The sequence below is a fragment of the Leptodactylus fuscus genome, chromosome 5 (genome assembly GCF_031893055.1).
Source record: "Leptodactylus fuscus isolate aLepFus1 chromosome 5, aLepFus1.hap2, whole genome shotgun sequence".
Classification (NCBI taxonomy): domain Eukaryota; kingdom Metazoa; phylum Chordata; class Amphibia; order Anura; family Leptodactylidae; genus Leptodactylus; species Leptodactylus fuscus.
The window spans coordinates 64,630,793-64,648,201 of record NC_134269.1 but is presented as its reverse complement, the minus strand read 5'-3'; the positions used below and the strand labels follow the sequence as shown (position 1 = coordinate 64,648,201).

General features: G+C 39.9%; 1 protein-coding gene and 5 non-coding genes across 6 annotated transcripts in view; 3 read left to right on the top strand and 3 right to left on the bottom strand.

The window, feature by feature from the left end:
- Positions 1-73, bottom strand: TRNAR-ACG (transfer RNA arginine (anticodon ACG)). Its single transcript has one exon. It is a non-coding gene; the product is annotated as a tRNA-Arg (tRNA).
- Positions 74-1,858: 1,785 nt separating this feature from the next.
- TRNAR-ACG (transfer RNA arginine (anticodon ACG)) lies at positions 1,859-1,931 on the top strand. Its single transcript has one exon. It is a non-coding gene; the product is annotated as a tRNA-Arg (tRNA).
- Positions 1,932-2,910: 979 nt separating this feature from the next.
- On the bottom strand, positions 2,911-2,983 carry TRNAR-ACG (transfer RNA arginine (anticodon ACG)). The gene has a single exon. It is a non-coding gene; the product is annotated as a tRNA-Arg (tRNA).
- A 3,562-nt stretch (positions 2,984-6,545) lies between these two features.
- Positions 6,546-6,618, top strand: TRNAR-ACG (transfer RNA arginine (anticodon ACG)). Its single transcript has one exon. It is a non-coding gene; the product is annotated as a tRNA-Arg (tRNA).
- Positions 6,619-6,736: 118 nt separating this feature from the next.
- TRNAR-ACG (transfer RNA arginine (anticodon ACG)) lies at positions 6,737-6,809 on the bottom strand. The gene has a single exon. It is a non-coding gene; the product is annotated as a tRNA-Arg (tRNA).
- Positions 6,810-6,896: 87 nt separating this feature from the next.
- Positions 6,897-17,409, top strand: part of FANCI (FA complementation group I) — a 39,837-nt gene continuing 29,324 nt past the window's right edge. Inside the window, exons 1-10 of the mRNA XM_075273257.1 lie at positions 6,897-6,994; positions 8,753-8,853; positions 10,396-10,468; positions 10,551-10,681; positions 11,261-11,414; positions 13,163-13,220; positions 14,290-14,331; positions 15,942-16,065; positions 16,155-16,240; positions 16,696-16,819. Of these exons, the coding sequence (XP_075129358.1) occupies positions 8,770-8,853; positions 10,396-10,468; positions 10,551-10,681; positions 11,261-11,414; positions 13,163-13,220; positions 14,290-14,331; positions 15,942-16,065; positions 16,155-16,240; positions 16,696-16,819 (876 nt within the window). The 5' untranslated portion in view covers positions 6,897-6,994; positions 8,753-8,769. The remainder of the gene's footprint in view (positions 6,995-8,752; positions 8,854-10,395; positions 10,469-10,550; positions 10,682-11,260; positions 11,415-13,162; positions 13,221-14,289; positions 14,332-15,941; positions 16,066-16,154; positions 16,241-16,695; positions 16,820-17,409) is intronic.

The following is a 17,409-nucleotide window of genomic DNA, read 5'->3' as shown; positions in this document are numbered from 1 at the left end:
CGAGCCAGCCAGGAGTCGAACCTAGAATCTTCTGATCCGTAGTCAGACGCGTTATCCATTGCGCCACTGGCCCTACTGGTAGAGCTTTACAAACCCATTCATTTCTGCAGTACTAGCCCACCTGACTTTTTCTATCTGATATCTACTTAGTTATGAATCTCTGTATTTTCGATATACCCATGCCCTTTCTTAAAGGGGTAGTTCCATTACAGGCATTTATCCCCTTGTCCACAAGTATCACATTGCTGGGGGCTCTGACTGTTGCCCAGCGATCAGAATTATGGAGGACTGTAAGTCCCGCGACATCCTCCCTGTGAATGTATTACTAGTACACAAGCTTCATTTCCTACTATGGGACTACAATCTCCGGTAGCCCCATAGAAGTGAATAAGACGCTGGTCATGTAAGGTCTCCAGTGCACCGCTGGAAATTGGGATTCATGTATACTGGGATGCTCAATACTCATATTTGGCGTTTTTGTGATGTGAAAGCTCAGCTTTCTTATGGTGCCAGAACCATTTTTCTAGGTGGCATAAAACTAATGATATAGCCATTTAAAGTGCGCCCCTTTGGCCATATATCAAAAGAAGTCCAGTTTCAGACAGCCTGACTATGTTTACACAGTGTAAAATCTGGGCTGATATGTATGATTAGATACAATGCCAGGATTGGATCCAAAACAGAGAAAAAAGAAAGAAAAGAATACATATATCTACATCTGTATGTGTATATATATATATATTCTTTTCTATCTTTCTTTTTTTTTGTTTGTTTCTAAACATACATATTTTATACAGTGTAAACATAGTCAGGCGGTCTGAAACTGGACTTCTTTTGATACATGCCCCAATTGTGCATTTTTGTTGCATGGTGGCACATTTAGGGCCCGTTCACACGGAGTAAATGCGTGTGTATTTTGGCAAGATACACGTATAAAAATAAGATTCTCATTGACTTCAAGGACATTTTTTTACACGTGTAAAAAAAAATTGAAGTCAATGGGAGTCTTTATTTTTACATGTGTATTTTTTACACGTGTATTTTGCCATGTGAACGGGCCCTTAAAGTGTAATTCCAATTTTATTAACTTTTTTTTTCTCCTTGTTTGTGTGGGGGCTGAACGTTTTTGTAAAACACTTTATTAATCTATAAAATTTCCTTTTGTCACAAAGCAGGCTTTAAAGTTCGCATTAGCAATGATCTAACTAAGCAATGCCAGGGAGTCTTTGTCCGTACCCATGTACTCAGTATAGTATATAGAGCTGAGGCATTTACTAAAGGGGGGACTTTAAATGCCTATATCATTGGTTTTATACCACGTAGAAAATGGTTCTGGCACCATAAGAAAGCTGAGCTTTCACATCACAAGAAACGCCAAATTTGAGTATTGAACATCCCAGTATACATGAATCTCAATTTCCAGCGGTGCACTGGAGAACTTACTTGACCAGTGTTCCATTCACTTCTATGGGGCTACCGGAGATTGCAGTCCCATAGTAGTAAATGAAGCCCCCGGTCACTCTAGCATACTAGTACTACATTCACAGGGAGGATGCCAGGCTACTTACAGTCCTCCATAATTATAATAATAATAAATTTTATTTATATAGCGCCAACATATTCCGCAGCGCTGTACAATTATTCTGATCGATGGGCAACAGTCAGAACCCCCAGCAATGTGATACTTATCTCCGGTCTTGTGGACAAGAGGACAAGTGCCTGTAATGGAACTACCCCTTTAATAAAGGGCATAGGGTATATAGAAAATACAGAGATTTATAACAAAGTAGATATCAGATACAAAAGGTCAGGTGATCTAGTATTGCAGAAATTAATGGGCCTACAGAGCTCTGCAGTAGGGCCAGTGGCGCAATGGATAACGCGTCTGACTACGGATCAGAAGATTCTAGGTTCGACTCCTGGCTGGCTCGAAAATTTTTTAATATTTCTTAAACTCCTAACTTTCATGCAAAATTCATAAAATAGAAGTTTTAAACTGGAAATGTACTTAAAAGGCAATGTTAAGGGTGCCATCATGTTGTTCTCTATAGCACTAGATGCAGGATTTCAATGTTAACAAGTTTTTGCAGTACATATGGTTATGAAGCTTCATGTGTTTGTGATATTCGAGCCAGGCAGTTATTTAAATGTTTTAAAACTCCCAACAATCTACAATATACCAATATATTAATGTACAGTTGTGTAGTAATAATATATAAAGCAATTGTTCCTGTTACCCCTCCCCCAACACATCTGCAGCACACTAGTGAGACAACACTATTCACACTTGTTCAGTTTCCTCCTAACAGATTACTTGGAGAAATAGGTCGGAACCATCACACAGAATCTCAGTATGTTCCTCCATATAGCTTTATTATTTTTAACCACGCTAGGATTGGACCATAACAAACACACACAAAAATATAATTTACGGTATCTAATTATATATTGTTTTTGTTTTGGGTCCAATCCTGGCATGGTTAGAAAGAATAAAGCTATACCGAGGAACATACTGAGATTCTGTGTGATGTCTCAGACTTCTTTCTCCAAGTAATCTGTAAACTGAACAAGTGTTGTCCCACTAGTGCTCTGCAGATGTGTTGTGGGTGGGGGAGGGGTAACAGGAATAACTGCTTTATATACTATTACTATACAACTGTACATTTATATATAGATTGACGTAGAGTTTTAAAACATTTAAATAATTGCCTGGTTAGAATATCACAAACACATGAGCCTCGTAACCACATGTACTGTGAAAACTTGCTGACATTTTAATCCTGTGTGTAATGCTAGGGTACTGTTCAACAACACCCCTAATACTGACTTTTAAAGTCACGTCCACTTTAATACTTCTATTGTATGAATTTTACATGCAAGTTATGAGTTTAAGAAATATTAAAAAATTTTCGAGCCAGCCAGGAGTCGAACCTAGAATCTTCTGATCCGTAGTCAGACGCGTTATCCATTGCGCCACTGGCCCTACTGTAGGGGGCTTTTTAACTCTGTAATAGTGCTGTAACTCCAGCTTCCAATGTTTACAGTTCTGAATTTATTGTCCCGGTTATACGGTTATATAACACTATGGACAATAAATGAATGAACACGACTTACCGCTAAAACTGTAAGATGTGATTCTATTTTACTGCTTCAAACTGGATGAAGTAAAAAAAAAAAAATCCAGTGTTTTAGCAGGATGCAATAGTATGATATCATACCAGCTTGGAGCTACCACTGTAAACGCCATTTATAACTCTGACTTGTAATGTAATGTACATTTTTTTTAAATTTTTTAGTATTACATGTGACTATAAGCCATATTGTCCAAATTTGTCCCCCCCCCCCCCCAAAAAAAAAAAAAAAAAAAAAAAAAGGCCTCCTGATGTCCTTAGAAGAATTCTCCAGGGCCTGGTGTAATGCTCTCACATCCATGGGGGTCACATACTGTAAAAGGCGAGGACAACACATTGTGCGTCTACATCACAGCAAGGGAACAACACAGACAAAAAGGGGACATGTCACGTCCCCAAAAAAGGAAATGGCCTTGTCAACAGAGGTATAACTTTGCCCGAAAATTTTTGTGTGTCGTTCTCCCAGATCTCCCGCTTCAAATGTTATGAAATATGGTATAAGCCATAGATATCCATTTGCGATATATACTTGCTCACTGCACAACAAACTGCAGATTTTACCAGTTGGTTGGGAAATATCTTTGGAGCGATTCAGTCACTTTATAGTCAGCATTGGGAAATGTTTCACAAGTTTAGGCTCGGTTCACATCTGCCTTCAGGGATTGCGTTCCCCTCTCCGCATGAAAAAATGCATAGACCCCATTATAGTCTATGGGGTCTGTGGGTTTCCTAAAGTAACTGCCTGTTTATGTGGATTAGGTTTCGATTTGGAGGGTCCCCAAGCAGACTTCCCAAATGGAAACCCATGCGCAGATGTGAACCGGGCCTATGATTGTAGATGAAGATACCTTATGTAGAATCACATCAGGATCTCCGATTGCTATCTTTATATCTTTAAATAAAAATCTATTACATTACAGAAAATAAGGCCCCGCACAGATCCCTGAAGCAAAATGATATGTTGTCTGCCATTGGGCTTTAGTTTGGAGAGTCACTGACGTCATGCAATATGCAAATAATGACAGTACATAGCTCGATCTAAGAATGGCGTAGCGTGCTAATACAATACAGATAGTACTCAAATACAATCTTCATATAGACCCATCATGACACTGCCATAAGTCTATATTTTTATGGTTCATAATACTGTACATATGAAATACAGAGACGTTCAAATACATGAAAGAGTACAATAGGTACAATAAGTATGAGCTTATTAAGGGCCCGTGCACATGACCGTGTGGGGGCCGCAGGCCTAGATTGCTGTCATCCGTGCCACCCATGCACCAGCTGGAACTCCGCAGCCCCATTGATTCAATGAATGGGGGCCATAGAGGCACGGCTGCAAAATCAGACAGGAATAGAACCTGTTCTGAGTTTTGCAGCCCAGACTGTTGGCCTGTGCACTGATCCATGTAATACATGGTCATGTGCATGGGCCAACAGAAATGGAAAACCTCGATAGCACACTGACCCAGGACACGGCCGTATGCAAGGGGCCGAAGTGACAGACTGGTGCAGGAAGCAGAGCTGCGCCCACAAGGGCTTACAATTGAAAGAGAAAAGTGAAAACCAAAAATAAATATATATATATATATATATATATATATATAAAAAGCTTACTTAAAAGCATAGAACTGGCTGAAAAATCCTTTTTGTCCTAGAGTGTAGCTAAAGTGGGAAAAAAATAACTCTTAACTTTTATTAATATTAAGGAGAACCTTTCACCAGCCTCAACAAGTCCATGTCATTACCCCAACATCAGACGATGCTCCGCTGGTGTCGGCACAGTTGGAATTTTTTCTTCTCATCCTTTCTGAAAAAGTTTTTGAGCCTGGCAGAAGTCGAACCTACATGGCAAAAATGTGATGTCAATACAAAATACATTTCAAACACAGATACTCCCCCCCTTCCCAAATTTAAGCCATCCCCGTATAACACCACTACCCAGTGCCCATATAATACAGCTGTGGCAATCAATAATGGTGGCCAATCGATGTGCGCCCTGTTATATTAATTTCAGTGGGTACTGCATTCCCTACTGTACCCCCTGTTCTCAGAATCAGTGGGGATCTCAGGAGTCAGACCACGGCCGATCGGCAATTTATCATCTGTCCTATCAATAGTGAATCAATCCATTTTTGTGGTATAAACCCTTTTAAAGGGATTCTATCATTAAAACGCAATTTTTTTGTGACTAACACGTAGGAATAGCCTTAAGAAAGACTATTCTTCTCCTACCTTTAGATGTCTTGTCCGTGCCGCTGTTCGGTAGAAATCCCGGTTTTCATTGGTATGCAAATGAGTTCTCTTGCAGCACTGGGGGTGGGCTCTAGCGCGCAAACTGCACTGGGGGCGTCCCCAATGCTGTGAAAGAACTCTCCAGCGACGCCTCTGTCTTCTGGAACGGCCTCTTCACATGTCTTCTTCCGGTGCTGGGGGTCAAATTTCTAGGCCTCGGGTAGAGCCAATTTCACATGCCCACAGGCCACAAGAAAATGGCCGCTTACTTACTGTGTAAGCGGCCTTTTTTCTTGTGGCCACAGGTATGCGCTGTCAGACCGCCCCCAGTGCTGCGAGAGAACTCCTTTGCATACTGACGAAAATCGGGATTTCTACCGAACAGTGCCACGGGGAAGACGTTTAAATGTAAGAGAAGAATAGCCTTTCTTAAGACTATTCCTACGTGTTAGTCACAAAAAATTGTGTTTTAATGATAGGATCCCTTTAAGGAAAAACTGATGGTTTTAATATTTATATTTTCTTTTAATATATTTTTATAAAAAATATTCAAGTTCGTGTCCTTCTCCGGTCCAATATCAGTCGGCCCCTGAAGGGGTTAATAAACATGGCTTTATGATTAATTATATTATATAAAATAATACCAGCCACAAACTATGTGAGCTATAACTAAACAAAAAGTCCAGCTCACCATTCCAAATCCATGTAAGGAAACCGAATCCAGGAAGCAAGGAAACCTTATGGGATTCTCAAGGCTCACTAGTAGACATAATGACGATAAAATTCCAGCTTCAACTGTGGATCCAAATATCCAAACGATATGGTACGATAAAAAATAACTTTTATTTAATAGTTCACAGTTGAAGCTGGAATTTTTATCGTCATTATGTCTACTATGTGAGCTATACACACGTTATACAAGGAGGCAGGTCTACATTGCTATCTATTAATGTTCAAAACAATATAAAGGGAAACAATTATGATCCAGCCCAGAGCCTTACACTGTACCACTGCACTGCACACTGCACCAATGGCCACGTGCTTTGCAAGTTTTGCTTTGTAGGTAACTGCTATATACTGACACTGGGCACACTTACACTAATGTAATGCTGATATATAGATACTGACTGTATCATGAATGACTCCCAAAACTCTGGTGTGCTTTCTCATGGGGGGCCAGTGGCGCAATGGATAACGCGTCTGACTACGGATCAGAAGATTCTAGGTTCGACTCCTGGCTGGCTCGTCTGTAATTTTTTCTTTTCCTCAATCTTCCTTCTATTATAATTCGAATAATAAGAGCCATATTATTTGCTGAGATAATGATGCGCAATAAAACCAATATAGAATAAATAAAAGATTCTCGAGCCAGCCAGGAGTCGAACCTAGAATCTTCTGATCCGTAGTCAGACGCGTTATCCATTGCGCCACTGGCCCGTACGAAATTTCAAGCCCCCTAGTGTTGTATTGCAAGAAGACGTCAGAGGTCGCGCTCTTTCTGATGTTACCACATGATACTGATGAGGGAAGTGACGTCAGGCGCGGCAGATTCGGAACCCGCGCGTTGGTCCTCGGGATCTGGTGAACACTACAGCCTGTCACCCGCTTGTGCCCGGAGTGGGGTGAGCGCCTTGTAGGTAGTTGTGACGTTGTCAGCACAGTATAGATATAAGGTGCATGACGTCATAGAGCGCAGCGCTGATAAGCCGCATGAGGTGGTGTAATATGTATGTCCGCTTATACTGCTGGCAGTGACGAGCAGTGCGGGCTAATACAATGGCAGGATGTAAGCCATGCGTGAGGAGCCATGTGGGCTTATAGTGGATGATACAAGAGGTTCTGTGACTGAGGACTCTGATCCAACCTCTGGCATGGTGGTTTCTTTCTGGAGGAGACCACCAGGGGGCTCTCTGTCCTGACACCTCCCCCTGCTGTGCCCAGACCTGGCCACCAGGTGATGTGTCAGGGGCCACCGCCTCCCCTGGGCTATAGTCACACACAAGTATCCCAAGAATCCCATCCCCAGTGTGCAGGCAGCGGCAGGACACACATGTGCGGTACCGCTCCATCCATGTATATGGGATGGCTGGGGATATGGGGATGGTGCCCCTATTCTTGTGTTGTGTGGGGGTCCTGGCAGTCACACATCACCAATCAGAATGTTATTCCTTATCCTCTATATAAGGGATTACATTAAAAGGGATGGCCCAAAGTTTAAGAGGTGCAAAAACATGACTTAGTGGCTGTAAATGGTTTTCTGCCTCAAAATCCTCTCCAAAAACTGCCCATCGTGACAGTACAAGGCTATTACAGAGTACTATCGGGGGGGTGGGGTTCTTCACATCCCAGCAATGATGCCAGGCTGTAAGGGCGGGTGAGATAGTAGTGCCGAAACTAACACCACCAATATCTCTGGCACCGGGGTGCACACTGCCAGCTTTCCAGCAGTAGGTAATACCGCCAATGTCAGGACATGAAAGGTCCTCTTTAAGGACTGGCTCTATTTGGACCTTAAAGAAGACCAGTGTCAAAAGCCCCATGACATAATTGATCTTATAGGGGCTCTTACCCTGGTGGGGGTTTTGTTTATAGAAATCTGAGACAGATATAAGTCCTTATAATTTTGATGCAAATTAGTGTATCCTATCCAAGTGGGCGGTAACACTGTGGTTTCTCTGGGGGTGGGGTCTCTGTGCGTCGAATGTCACGCAGTGTTACCACCCACTTGGCTAATGGTCCCTAATTTGCATAAATACAAGGAGTATCACTGTGACTAAAGACGTTATATTAGGAAAGTGGTCTTGATGCAGGTAAGTACATGACATATAGTGGATCTACAAGCCTGGGGGGTGCAGATCTATAGCTTGTCTGTGGGGTACATGACTATATAGCACTGTAGGCAGATTGCCCGTTTGGCTTTGTATACACACTGCCCTACAACTGGTGAATATACAGAAGATCTTCCCATTGATAAATACCACCAGATGCTTATAGTGAGTCTCCGTTCACATCTGTGTGGGAATCTCCATAAGAGACTCTGTCACAGACTCCACCGAAAATCACTGGAGAGAAAAGTCTTGCACAGGGGACCTTTCTCTCTGCTGGTTTCAGCATAACACCATCGCAAACGCAGCGGACCCCATTATAATCTATGGGGTCCGTGGGTAACCTCAGGCTCCCACAGGGAATATGCACAAGTGTGAACCTAGCCTAATATAGACTCCACTTCATCAAGTTTTCGTTGTATTTTGCTGACTGAATAGATTTATCTTCTAGATTTTTCTATTTCATAAAATACCCTCACCTCTGGAAAAAATATTTAATAAAACAAAAATTATCTGTGCAAACCATTTGTAGTAAGTTTGATATATATTTTTTAGGTCTCTTTTATAGCAATATGGACCAGAAAATATTATCTTTATCTGCTGAGAAGAAAAGCGATGGACTTCAGCGTTACCTCGAGACTCTGAAAGATGCTGAGGTGAATGACGACTGTATACAGGCTGCATGGATTGCTATGACAATGGTTTTCGTAAAATAATACATTAGTATTGTGTGGACGATCAACCCCCCCATGGGAATTTAAAAAGTAAAAAAATATCATGTTTTTAAAAGTATTAAAAAATATATAAAAATTCTAATCACCTCCCTGTCCCTAAGTCACATATCAACATAAACACTTTAGGTATCCCTGCGTCCAAAATTGCCTAGGTTATTAAAAAATAAAAATGCTGTAGTGGGAAAAAAAAATCAAATGGCCAAATTACCATTTTTTTTTAGCACTTTGCCCTTTAATAAAAATGGAACAAGAAACCATCAGACATTCCCCAAAAGTGGTATCAATAAAAACATGTTGTGCCACATAAAAAGAAGCCTTACACAGCCCCAAACACAGAAATCTAAAAAAGTTACAAGTGCCATAATATGGCAATACAAAAAAAAAAAGATTGTGTTTTGCTAACTTTTTTATTTTGTTTCAAAGACATTGAAACATTAAAAAATACTATATAAATTTGGTGTTGCTGCAATTGTACCCATCCACAGAATATAGGTAAAATGTCGTAAAAACTAAACCCAAAAGAAATTGATGACCCCTGCTTTTTTCCCCCCAATTTTATCCCGTTCTGAATATTTTCCCAGTACATTGCATAGAATGTTAAATGTTACATTACCAATTTTTCGTGTAAATAAAAAGCCGCCATATAATTTAATAAACTGAAGAATAAAAAAAGTTATGGCTCTTGGACTCTGAGTAAGAAAAAAAGCGAAAACAAAAACTGTCCCAGACTTTTCAGACTTGTTTACACGGGGCAACAGGGGGCGGATTCTGACGCCGAATCCACCTCAGAATCCGCCCCCTCAAGATAGAGATCTATGTAGACCGCTAGATTCCTTTTTTCCGTGAGTGGTATGTTCCCGCGTCTGCCTCGCAAGACCACCCTCCGGACTAGGCCCATTCACTTGGGCCTACTGCGGAGGGAGAAGCCGCAACAGTTGTGGCAGGCGTGTTTGGTCCAAATCTGATGCGGCTTCCCGCATCAGAATCAGGACCAAAATACGTAGTCCTGTGAACCGTGTGAACAAGGCCTAAGGGGTTTTTGGATAGCAAAAATATTTGATGAAAGAGTGTATTAGTGTATGGAAACTTTGAGAGCCTAATGTGATAATTGATACATTGGATTCATTGTACATTTTCGATTTTTTGGAGGAAAACCGCCTGATTCAGGTTACCCTACAAATCCCACAACTTCAATAGGATCAATCTTTAGTCTTGTTTATGATGGTCCTCTGACTTTCACTTGGCCATTCCTTTGTTCCTTCTGGAGATTATTTGCCATATTCTCTTCTCAGATACAAGCAACGGCCAGATAAGGACAACACATGCTGCACATACATTGCTGAGCTCAAACTTTCCTACAATTTCACTTTTCCTCCTTAAGTTTCCAAGTATTCTGATTTAGAGACTGTTACAATATTGAGATTTTCACTTCAGTTGTATTCAGTGCTGTGTCTTTTATTTCAGCTTGTAAACCTCATCACTAAACATGCAGTGAATGGAAAGGAACATGGGGCGCTGTTACGTGGTATCTTTAAAGGTTAAGATCCTTGAAATATTTTCTAACTGCATTTAGTATTCAGGACAAGGCTCGTAATATTAAACTCCTTATATTTGTGCAGGGTCTCCGTGCTCTGAAGACACAGCGGTATGCAGAAGGGTTGCAATCTATAAGCACTGTATAGAACTTGTTGAGTCAGGAGATTTGCAGAGAGATGTAGCAGCAGAGATTGTGGGCTTATTAATGCTTGAGGTAAGTTCATTTCAGATGGCAACAGGAATATACTTGTAGGCTCAGGACGATAGAGTTGTAAAACCATGTAAAGCAGGACCAGGCACATTTGGTGAGGTAAAGATGTACAGTAGTAATATAAAAAACCCTACAGATTGTACTGTGTTAATACAAAAAATACTAAAGGTCTATTATGATTAAAAAAATAAGTAAAAAACCCTTCTTTCAGACAAGGAGCGTGTTTAGGTCACAGATTGGACTTATACAATGTGGTCACCCTTGATATTTTGGCCTTTAACAAACCAATGGGCCTCATTTTCATTACAACTGTTGTTTCCCATTGCAAAATTGCGATGCATTTCTGCCTTTTTTTCCACAGTGTTTTTTTTTTTTTTTTTTGCTGCGTTTCGCTTCCTGGAGCCTTATGGTTGGTTCACACTAGCGCTTGTATTCCATCCAGAAGGAGCCCGCATGGACACCCCACCGGACGGAATACAATCGCCACACAAATAGCCAAATAAAGCTTTGGCGGTAGTAAGCGAAGATAGCTAGGTAATGTTATTAGCTGTATTTGTACTTTGTGTTTACTTTGACTTTCAGGTCCATCAGCTACCAGCACCCGCTCTTCTTGAATTGTCTAATTTATTTCTTGATGCTGTGAAAGCTGGAAATATGTCAAGTGGAAAATCATTGGAATTATTTCCCAATGTTCTCAAAGCTCTGTCATCAAAAGAAACCTTGGTCTATGGCAATGGTAATATAATAGTTAATGAAGAATATGCTAATAATTGTCCAATATACTTTCATGCAAACGTGGTAATTAAAACCTGTGATTTTACAAGGAATATGGTCCAGTGTATAGAAAACAGACTGTAATGGGATTCTCTATTGTACACGGCACTGTGTCTAATGCATACAGTCGAAAAAAAATTGTGATATGATGTTTTATTGAGAGTTTCAACCCACAAAGAATCAATTTTAATATGTTTATAAACTGGTGCTGTATGAAGGCATAAAACATTGGAACACAGTTCCCAGGGCATTATACTACAGTACTGCAAGGACTTTGTGTGCTGTATTATTTAGCCTGTGAATTAAGCCTAAGGCTGGTCTTACACTACCATAATGTAAGTCCGCAAATGGTCCGCAATTGAGGGTTTTCAATTGCGGACCATTTGCGGACAAATTATAGTCGATGTGGCCTCTTACACCACCGGATATTTTATCCGTGGTGTGGCCGGGCCGCAACCGTGGTCCGCAATTTATAGAACATGTCCATAATGGCCGTGAATTGCGGCACTGCACGGACTCGCCCATAGAACTCTATGGGAGAGTGCGGCAGGACACGGACGTCTGCGGAGTCTATGATGCCAATCAGCAACTTGCGGACCGTACATTCAATATGGTCATGTAAGACCAGCCTTAGAGAGGATTGTGTGGATTATATTTCTTTGGTTACTGTATGTTGTATAATATATAGATATACATATAACATCTCAATTGGAAGGTTTTTCACTACTGTATATAGTATGTAATACAACTTTCTGGCAGACAGGTAGTTATATTTTAATGCATTATGTTTTACATAGTACTGAAAAGTTACAGCAAGGAAAAAAGGAAAACGTATGCAGACTACATGGGATGTTTTTGGCTTTAATAAAAGAACATGAAAGAGTTATGTTATTGGCTCTGTGCTGGTGAGCATTGGGTCAGATTTACTAATACCGTGTATTAGTGTAAAATTAGACTGGACAGTTTCTAATGCTCCAGATTCACCTGTAGACTGTCTAACTTTATGCCACTTATTAGTTGGATTAGCAAATGCCATAAATGCGACACAATTTTTGGTATATCTTAGACCATGGCCTTTCTTGATAAGGCACAAGCTTTCTGCTAAACTATGTCCCCTTGTTATACGAGGCTAAAATAGTAAATGTGGTACAAGGAATATGCGCCAGGTTGTTTGTACGAAATATTCCAGCATCCTGGTACATTTTCATTAGTAAATCTGCTTTATTGCTTTTACAACTGCATTTATATTCCTGTGAAGTCATTGTACACATCCTAGGAAATATGATTTACATAGACGCTTAAAGTAATTTGCTGTTAAGTACCACCGCAGGATAGGCGATAAGTTGTAGATAAATAGGGCTCTGACAGCTGAGGAATCCTTTATGACAAGAGGGGTGTCTTATACCCCTGTCTACGTGGTATCACGGTTACGCAGATGCACATCCGCTTATTTTGTTTCTATGGAAATTCAGAATATATTCTAGTACAGTACTTTACTATCTCTGGCATTCCCGTACACATGAATGACGTGGCAGCGCGTCTGCACAATTGACAATCCATTCAGATGGGTAAAAGGGACCCCTGTTTTCATGATGACTGCGATCAGGTCTACTGCCTGTTTCCCACCTACAGGCTGACTTTGAGGGCAAACCCATTCATTCTTTTTAAGTATTTGATGAAAGTCAAGAAATGACTTTATTTTTCTTAAAGGCGAATTAACTGGAGAAGAATGCAAGAAGCAGATTATTAATAGTTTGTGCTCCAGCAGGTATGTGAACTTTCATTGCTTTTTATTTAAAGTGAACCACTTACATTCAAGAACATTTAGTTAAATAGACCGATTGATACTGTTTTACATAGTCGTCTTGTGAAATAGCTACCAGAGAGATTGTCACAGATCCCTGGATGTCAGGCAGATATATAGGAACAGGCGATTTATTACAAATAGGATCACCAAACAGGATACACAGTGTGTATGTGGAAATCAATGGTGGTCTGGTTCCAAAACTACTATAGAAATAAACTAAAAGAGCATCACACCTGTCCACTAATTCTCCATTTAGGTATGGTAGACATTTACCCCTATAACAGGTGGGATGGGGGTTGGGCAATCCCTGTTCTGGGGATAAGTGTAGGTCACACCTTTGTGATATGTTATAAATGACTATAGTCGGAATGACCCTTTAAGCATAGTTTCTCAGTTATTTCATATTTCTTGCTTAGTTGGGTGATATCCTGAGCAACGTTTTTCCATTTCACTGCAATAGAATGGAGTTGTCTAATCCCTGTTCACACATTCCACATGTAAATGTGAACTACAGTTCATGATCTGAGCAATTTAGACAAGAGCCGGATTATGATAGCTAGACTAATAGGTCATAGTGTTTACATAGTAACAGATGTTATAAGGTGTTCCCATTATATAGTGGTTAGTACCTAGCAGAAATGGTACAAGGAAGGATACTAGGTGAACCTACAACAGGGTTAAGATATTGTATCTGATCTTACAAGAGTTTACAGATCTGATGCTAATGTCTTGGTGCCAGATATCACAGGACACCTTCAGAGGATTTGTGGAGTTCATGGCTTGATGGATCAGAGTTGTTTTATTGGCTTGACGGGGACCTACGCAATATCAGGGAGTTGGTTTGATATGTCTGATTGGTATATGTCTTGTGTTTTACCTCATGTCTGTACATTGTATAGCTACATGGTATATGATGTCATTTTATAAATAATGAGGAAGCCATATTGGGTGAACATTCCTGGAAACAGCTGAAACTAAATTGAGTGTAATTTACCTATTGTTTATTATGCTAATTTCATTTTTTTGTAAGGTGGGATCCAAAATGTGTCATCTTTCTAACATCAATGTTTCGGTGAGTTTACAAATGCGGTTCACTTTTTTAATGTATTTTCACGGGCAAACAAGTGTTTAAAAAAACCATTCAATCAGGGCAACATGGTGGCTCAGTGGTTAGCACTACAGCCTTGCAGTGCTGGAGTCCTGGGTTAGAATCCCACCAGGAACAACATCTGATCTGCAAGGAGTTTGTATGTTCTCCCCGTGTTTGTGTGGATTTCCTCCCATTCCATAAAAAAACATACTGATTGGAAAAAAAATGTACATTGTCATCCCTATATGGGGCTGACAATCTACATTAAAAAAAAAAAAAAAACCTTCAATCAGTGAACACTTCAAGTCACAAAAGAAGACTTGAGATTGTATTGGTAAAAGGGGCATGACTTTCCAGTCACAAGAAGTTGGATATTTTATCAGTATTTCTTCCACATTTCTGTCGGTAGTTTTTGTCAGTACTTGCTGAGACTCTCAGCTTTCAGTTGACACCAGAAGCACTTATCTAGGTGGTATAAGACCAGAGATAAAACTCTGAAGCGACCCCTGTGACATTTTGTATATCTGTATATACTGGCAATCCAGGGTGTATAGGGGATGGATATCCCTAGCAATCCTTAGTTACAATGTTGATAGCGAGAACTTTACAACTTGTGTTCTGCTAAAAGTAAGTACAACAGGCTAATAAATTATATTACAAAAATGTTCAGCAATCCCCTCTATGTACAATAGCAAAAAAAAGTAAAAGAACAATTACACTTGATAAGTTCCGGGGCTGTATCCTTAGCAAGCAGATGGTCATAAATGACTGAGTTGTTAAAGGGGTTGTCCAGGCAAAAATGGACACAAAAAATATTTTTTTAAATCAGCAGGGAAAAAACAAAATCATAGTCAACTTTTCCCTGGTGCTCTAGTGCCTCCCGGCGTGGTCCGGTCCTCCCAGTCCAGCGGAAGTCCCTGTACATGTGGCCTATGATTGGCCCTAAAGGGCATGTGATGTCACTACCTGTGATGTCTCAGGGTCACCTCCTGAGGCCGCTAATGTATTCTGTCAACCAATCAGTGGCTTCAGCAGAAGGGATCCGAGACCTCACAGCTGGACTAGACCTCACTGCGAGGACACCGGGGAAAGGAGAGTATGATGTATATATATATATACATGTATAATGAGTGATACATTTTTGTACATTTTTGTATACTGTGAATAATAGTTCAAGCAATGTTTAAAAAAATATAGTGCAAATATCAGAAATCCTTCAGAATTTTTTTTTTTTTTTTTTTATGTAGATCGTGAGCCCCATATAGGGATCACAATGTACATTTTTTAAAATATTTTTTTCCCTATCAGTATGTTTTTATAGAATGGTAGGAAATCCACGCAGACAAGGGGTGAACATACAAGCTCCTTGCAGATGTTGTTCCTGGTGGGATTCAAAACCAGGACTCCAGCACTGCAAGGCTACAGTGCTAACCACTGAGCCACCGTGTTGCCCCAGAAATCTTTCAGAATTTGATCTATTGTAAATGTCTTCTTTATAGTTCTTTTTCTGGTTCATACAGCACAATGCAGCTCAGTTTTAGCTTTACTATGTCACGTATGATGAGTGGTTTCTTTAATATGTGCCTTTCCAGAGACGTTTTGCTAAGTACAGAGGAACTTCAGTTTGTTGTGGAGAAGGTTTTAAGACTGTTGTCTAAGGTAGACCTCCAAGAGATGCCTCCGCTGGTTTACCAGTTGTTGCTGCTCTCTGCAAAGGTAAGGTCATATTACAATGGATTATTGTAAAGGTAATACTTTGTTTACGGTGACCTTAGCAGATGTTTTTGTGTATAATTTTAATGCAGGGAAGTAAGAAAAACATTCTAGAAGGAGTTATCAATGTCTTCAACGATTTGGACCACCAATTGATGACAGAGGAAAAGAACCAAGAGTGAGTACAACAAAATACTAAAGTGATTTGTGTTGAATAATTAAAAGTAATGTATAATCAGAAAATTACTCTATTATTCTAAACATATTGTATGGTATGTCTATCTAATGTCCACAAGAGAGCAGCAACAAAGAGTTAAATTGTGCAAAGATGGGTACAAATCCTGCAGGTAGACTATGTAAGTAACTTCAAAAAACACCGGCTGCAGTCAAAATTTGTGAAAAAATAGAAGGACTTGAGGTCTAATAAAGTACTTCTATTTTTTCACTATTTTCGGAGTGTTGCCTATGTTTCTCTTTTTGAAGTTATCTATTTGTCTTAAAAATATTGCAGCCCCTAGAGCGCACACAGTAGCCTGAAGCTGGGACAGTGGTTGTAGAATGAGTAGAGTAATAGAAATGGCCTCTGATCTGTTAGCCAGTTGCTCTGGATTAATACTTTGTCTCTTCTTGTAGTTCTTTGGATCTAATTGATTCAACTATCCCAAAGGAACAACTTCGCCAAGTTGAGGGTACCATTATTTTGCACATTGTGTTTGCTATTAAATTTGACCAAGATTTAGGGCGAGAGCTGGTGAAGGTGAGTGGACTATTAAATTGACGGTTATGATTTATTGTTCTTTATTTGAATAGAAATATCATGTCATGTAATTGATGAGATTTTTACCTTGTAATGGGGAAGGGGGACAGTATACTGTTCATAGCACAGAATTCCTGTTTCTATCAATCAGTTACATTAGCCAATGACCATTCCTGGAAATGTTCCTCTCCTTAGAATACATTTTGTCAATGTTTCAATACAAAGCACCTACAACTCCTATGTATGTCACAGGAGACATCTATTTTGTCTGCTCTTCTTTTATTCCTCTAGTGCCCCTTTTGCACAGTTTGGGATGTTATGTGTTTATTTGAAGTCCCAGACTTTTATCTGTAATGATTTGGAATTATTATTCATGAAAAATATTAGGGAGAATTGTGATGAATTCTCTTTAAATATGCAATATATTGCTTTTGTAAAATACAATGGGGGACGTTATCGTGAGTGGAACTTTTACATTAGTTGCTGAATGTATCTAATACTAGCCTCTGCCCGTGCTTCCTGCTTCGTCTGTGGGTTGTTGGCGTTGATGATCCGCCTATATTCAGCAAATTGCTGCCATCGATGGTTTA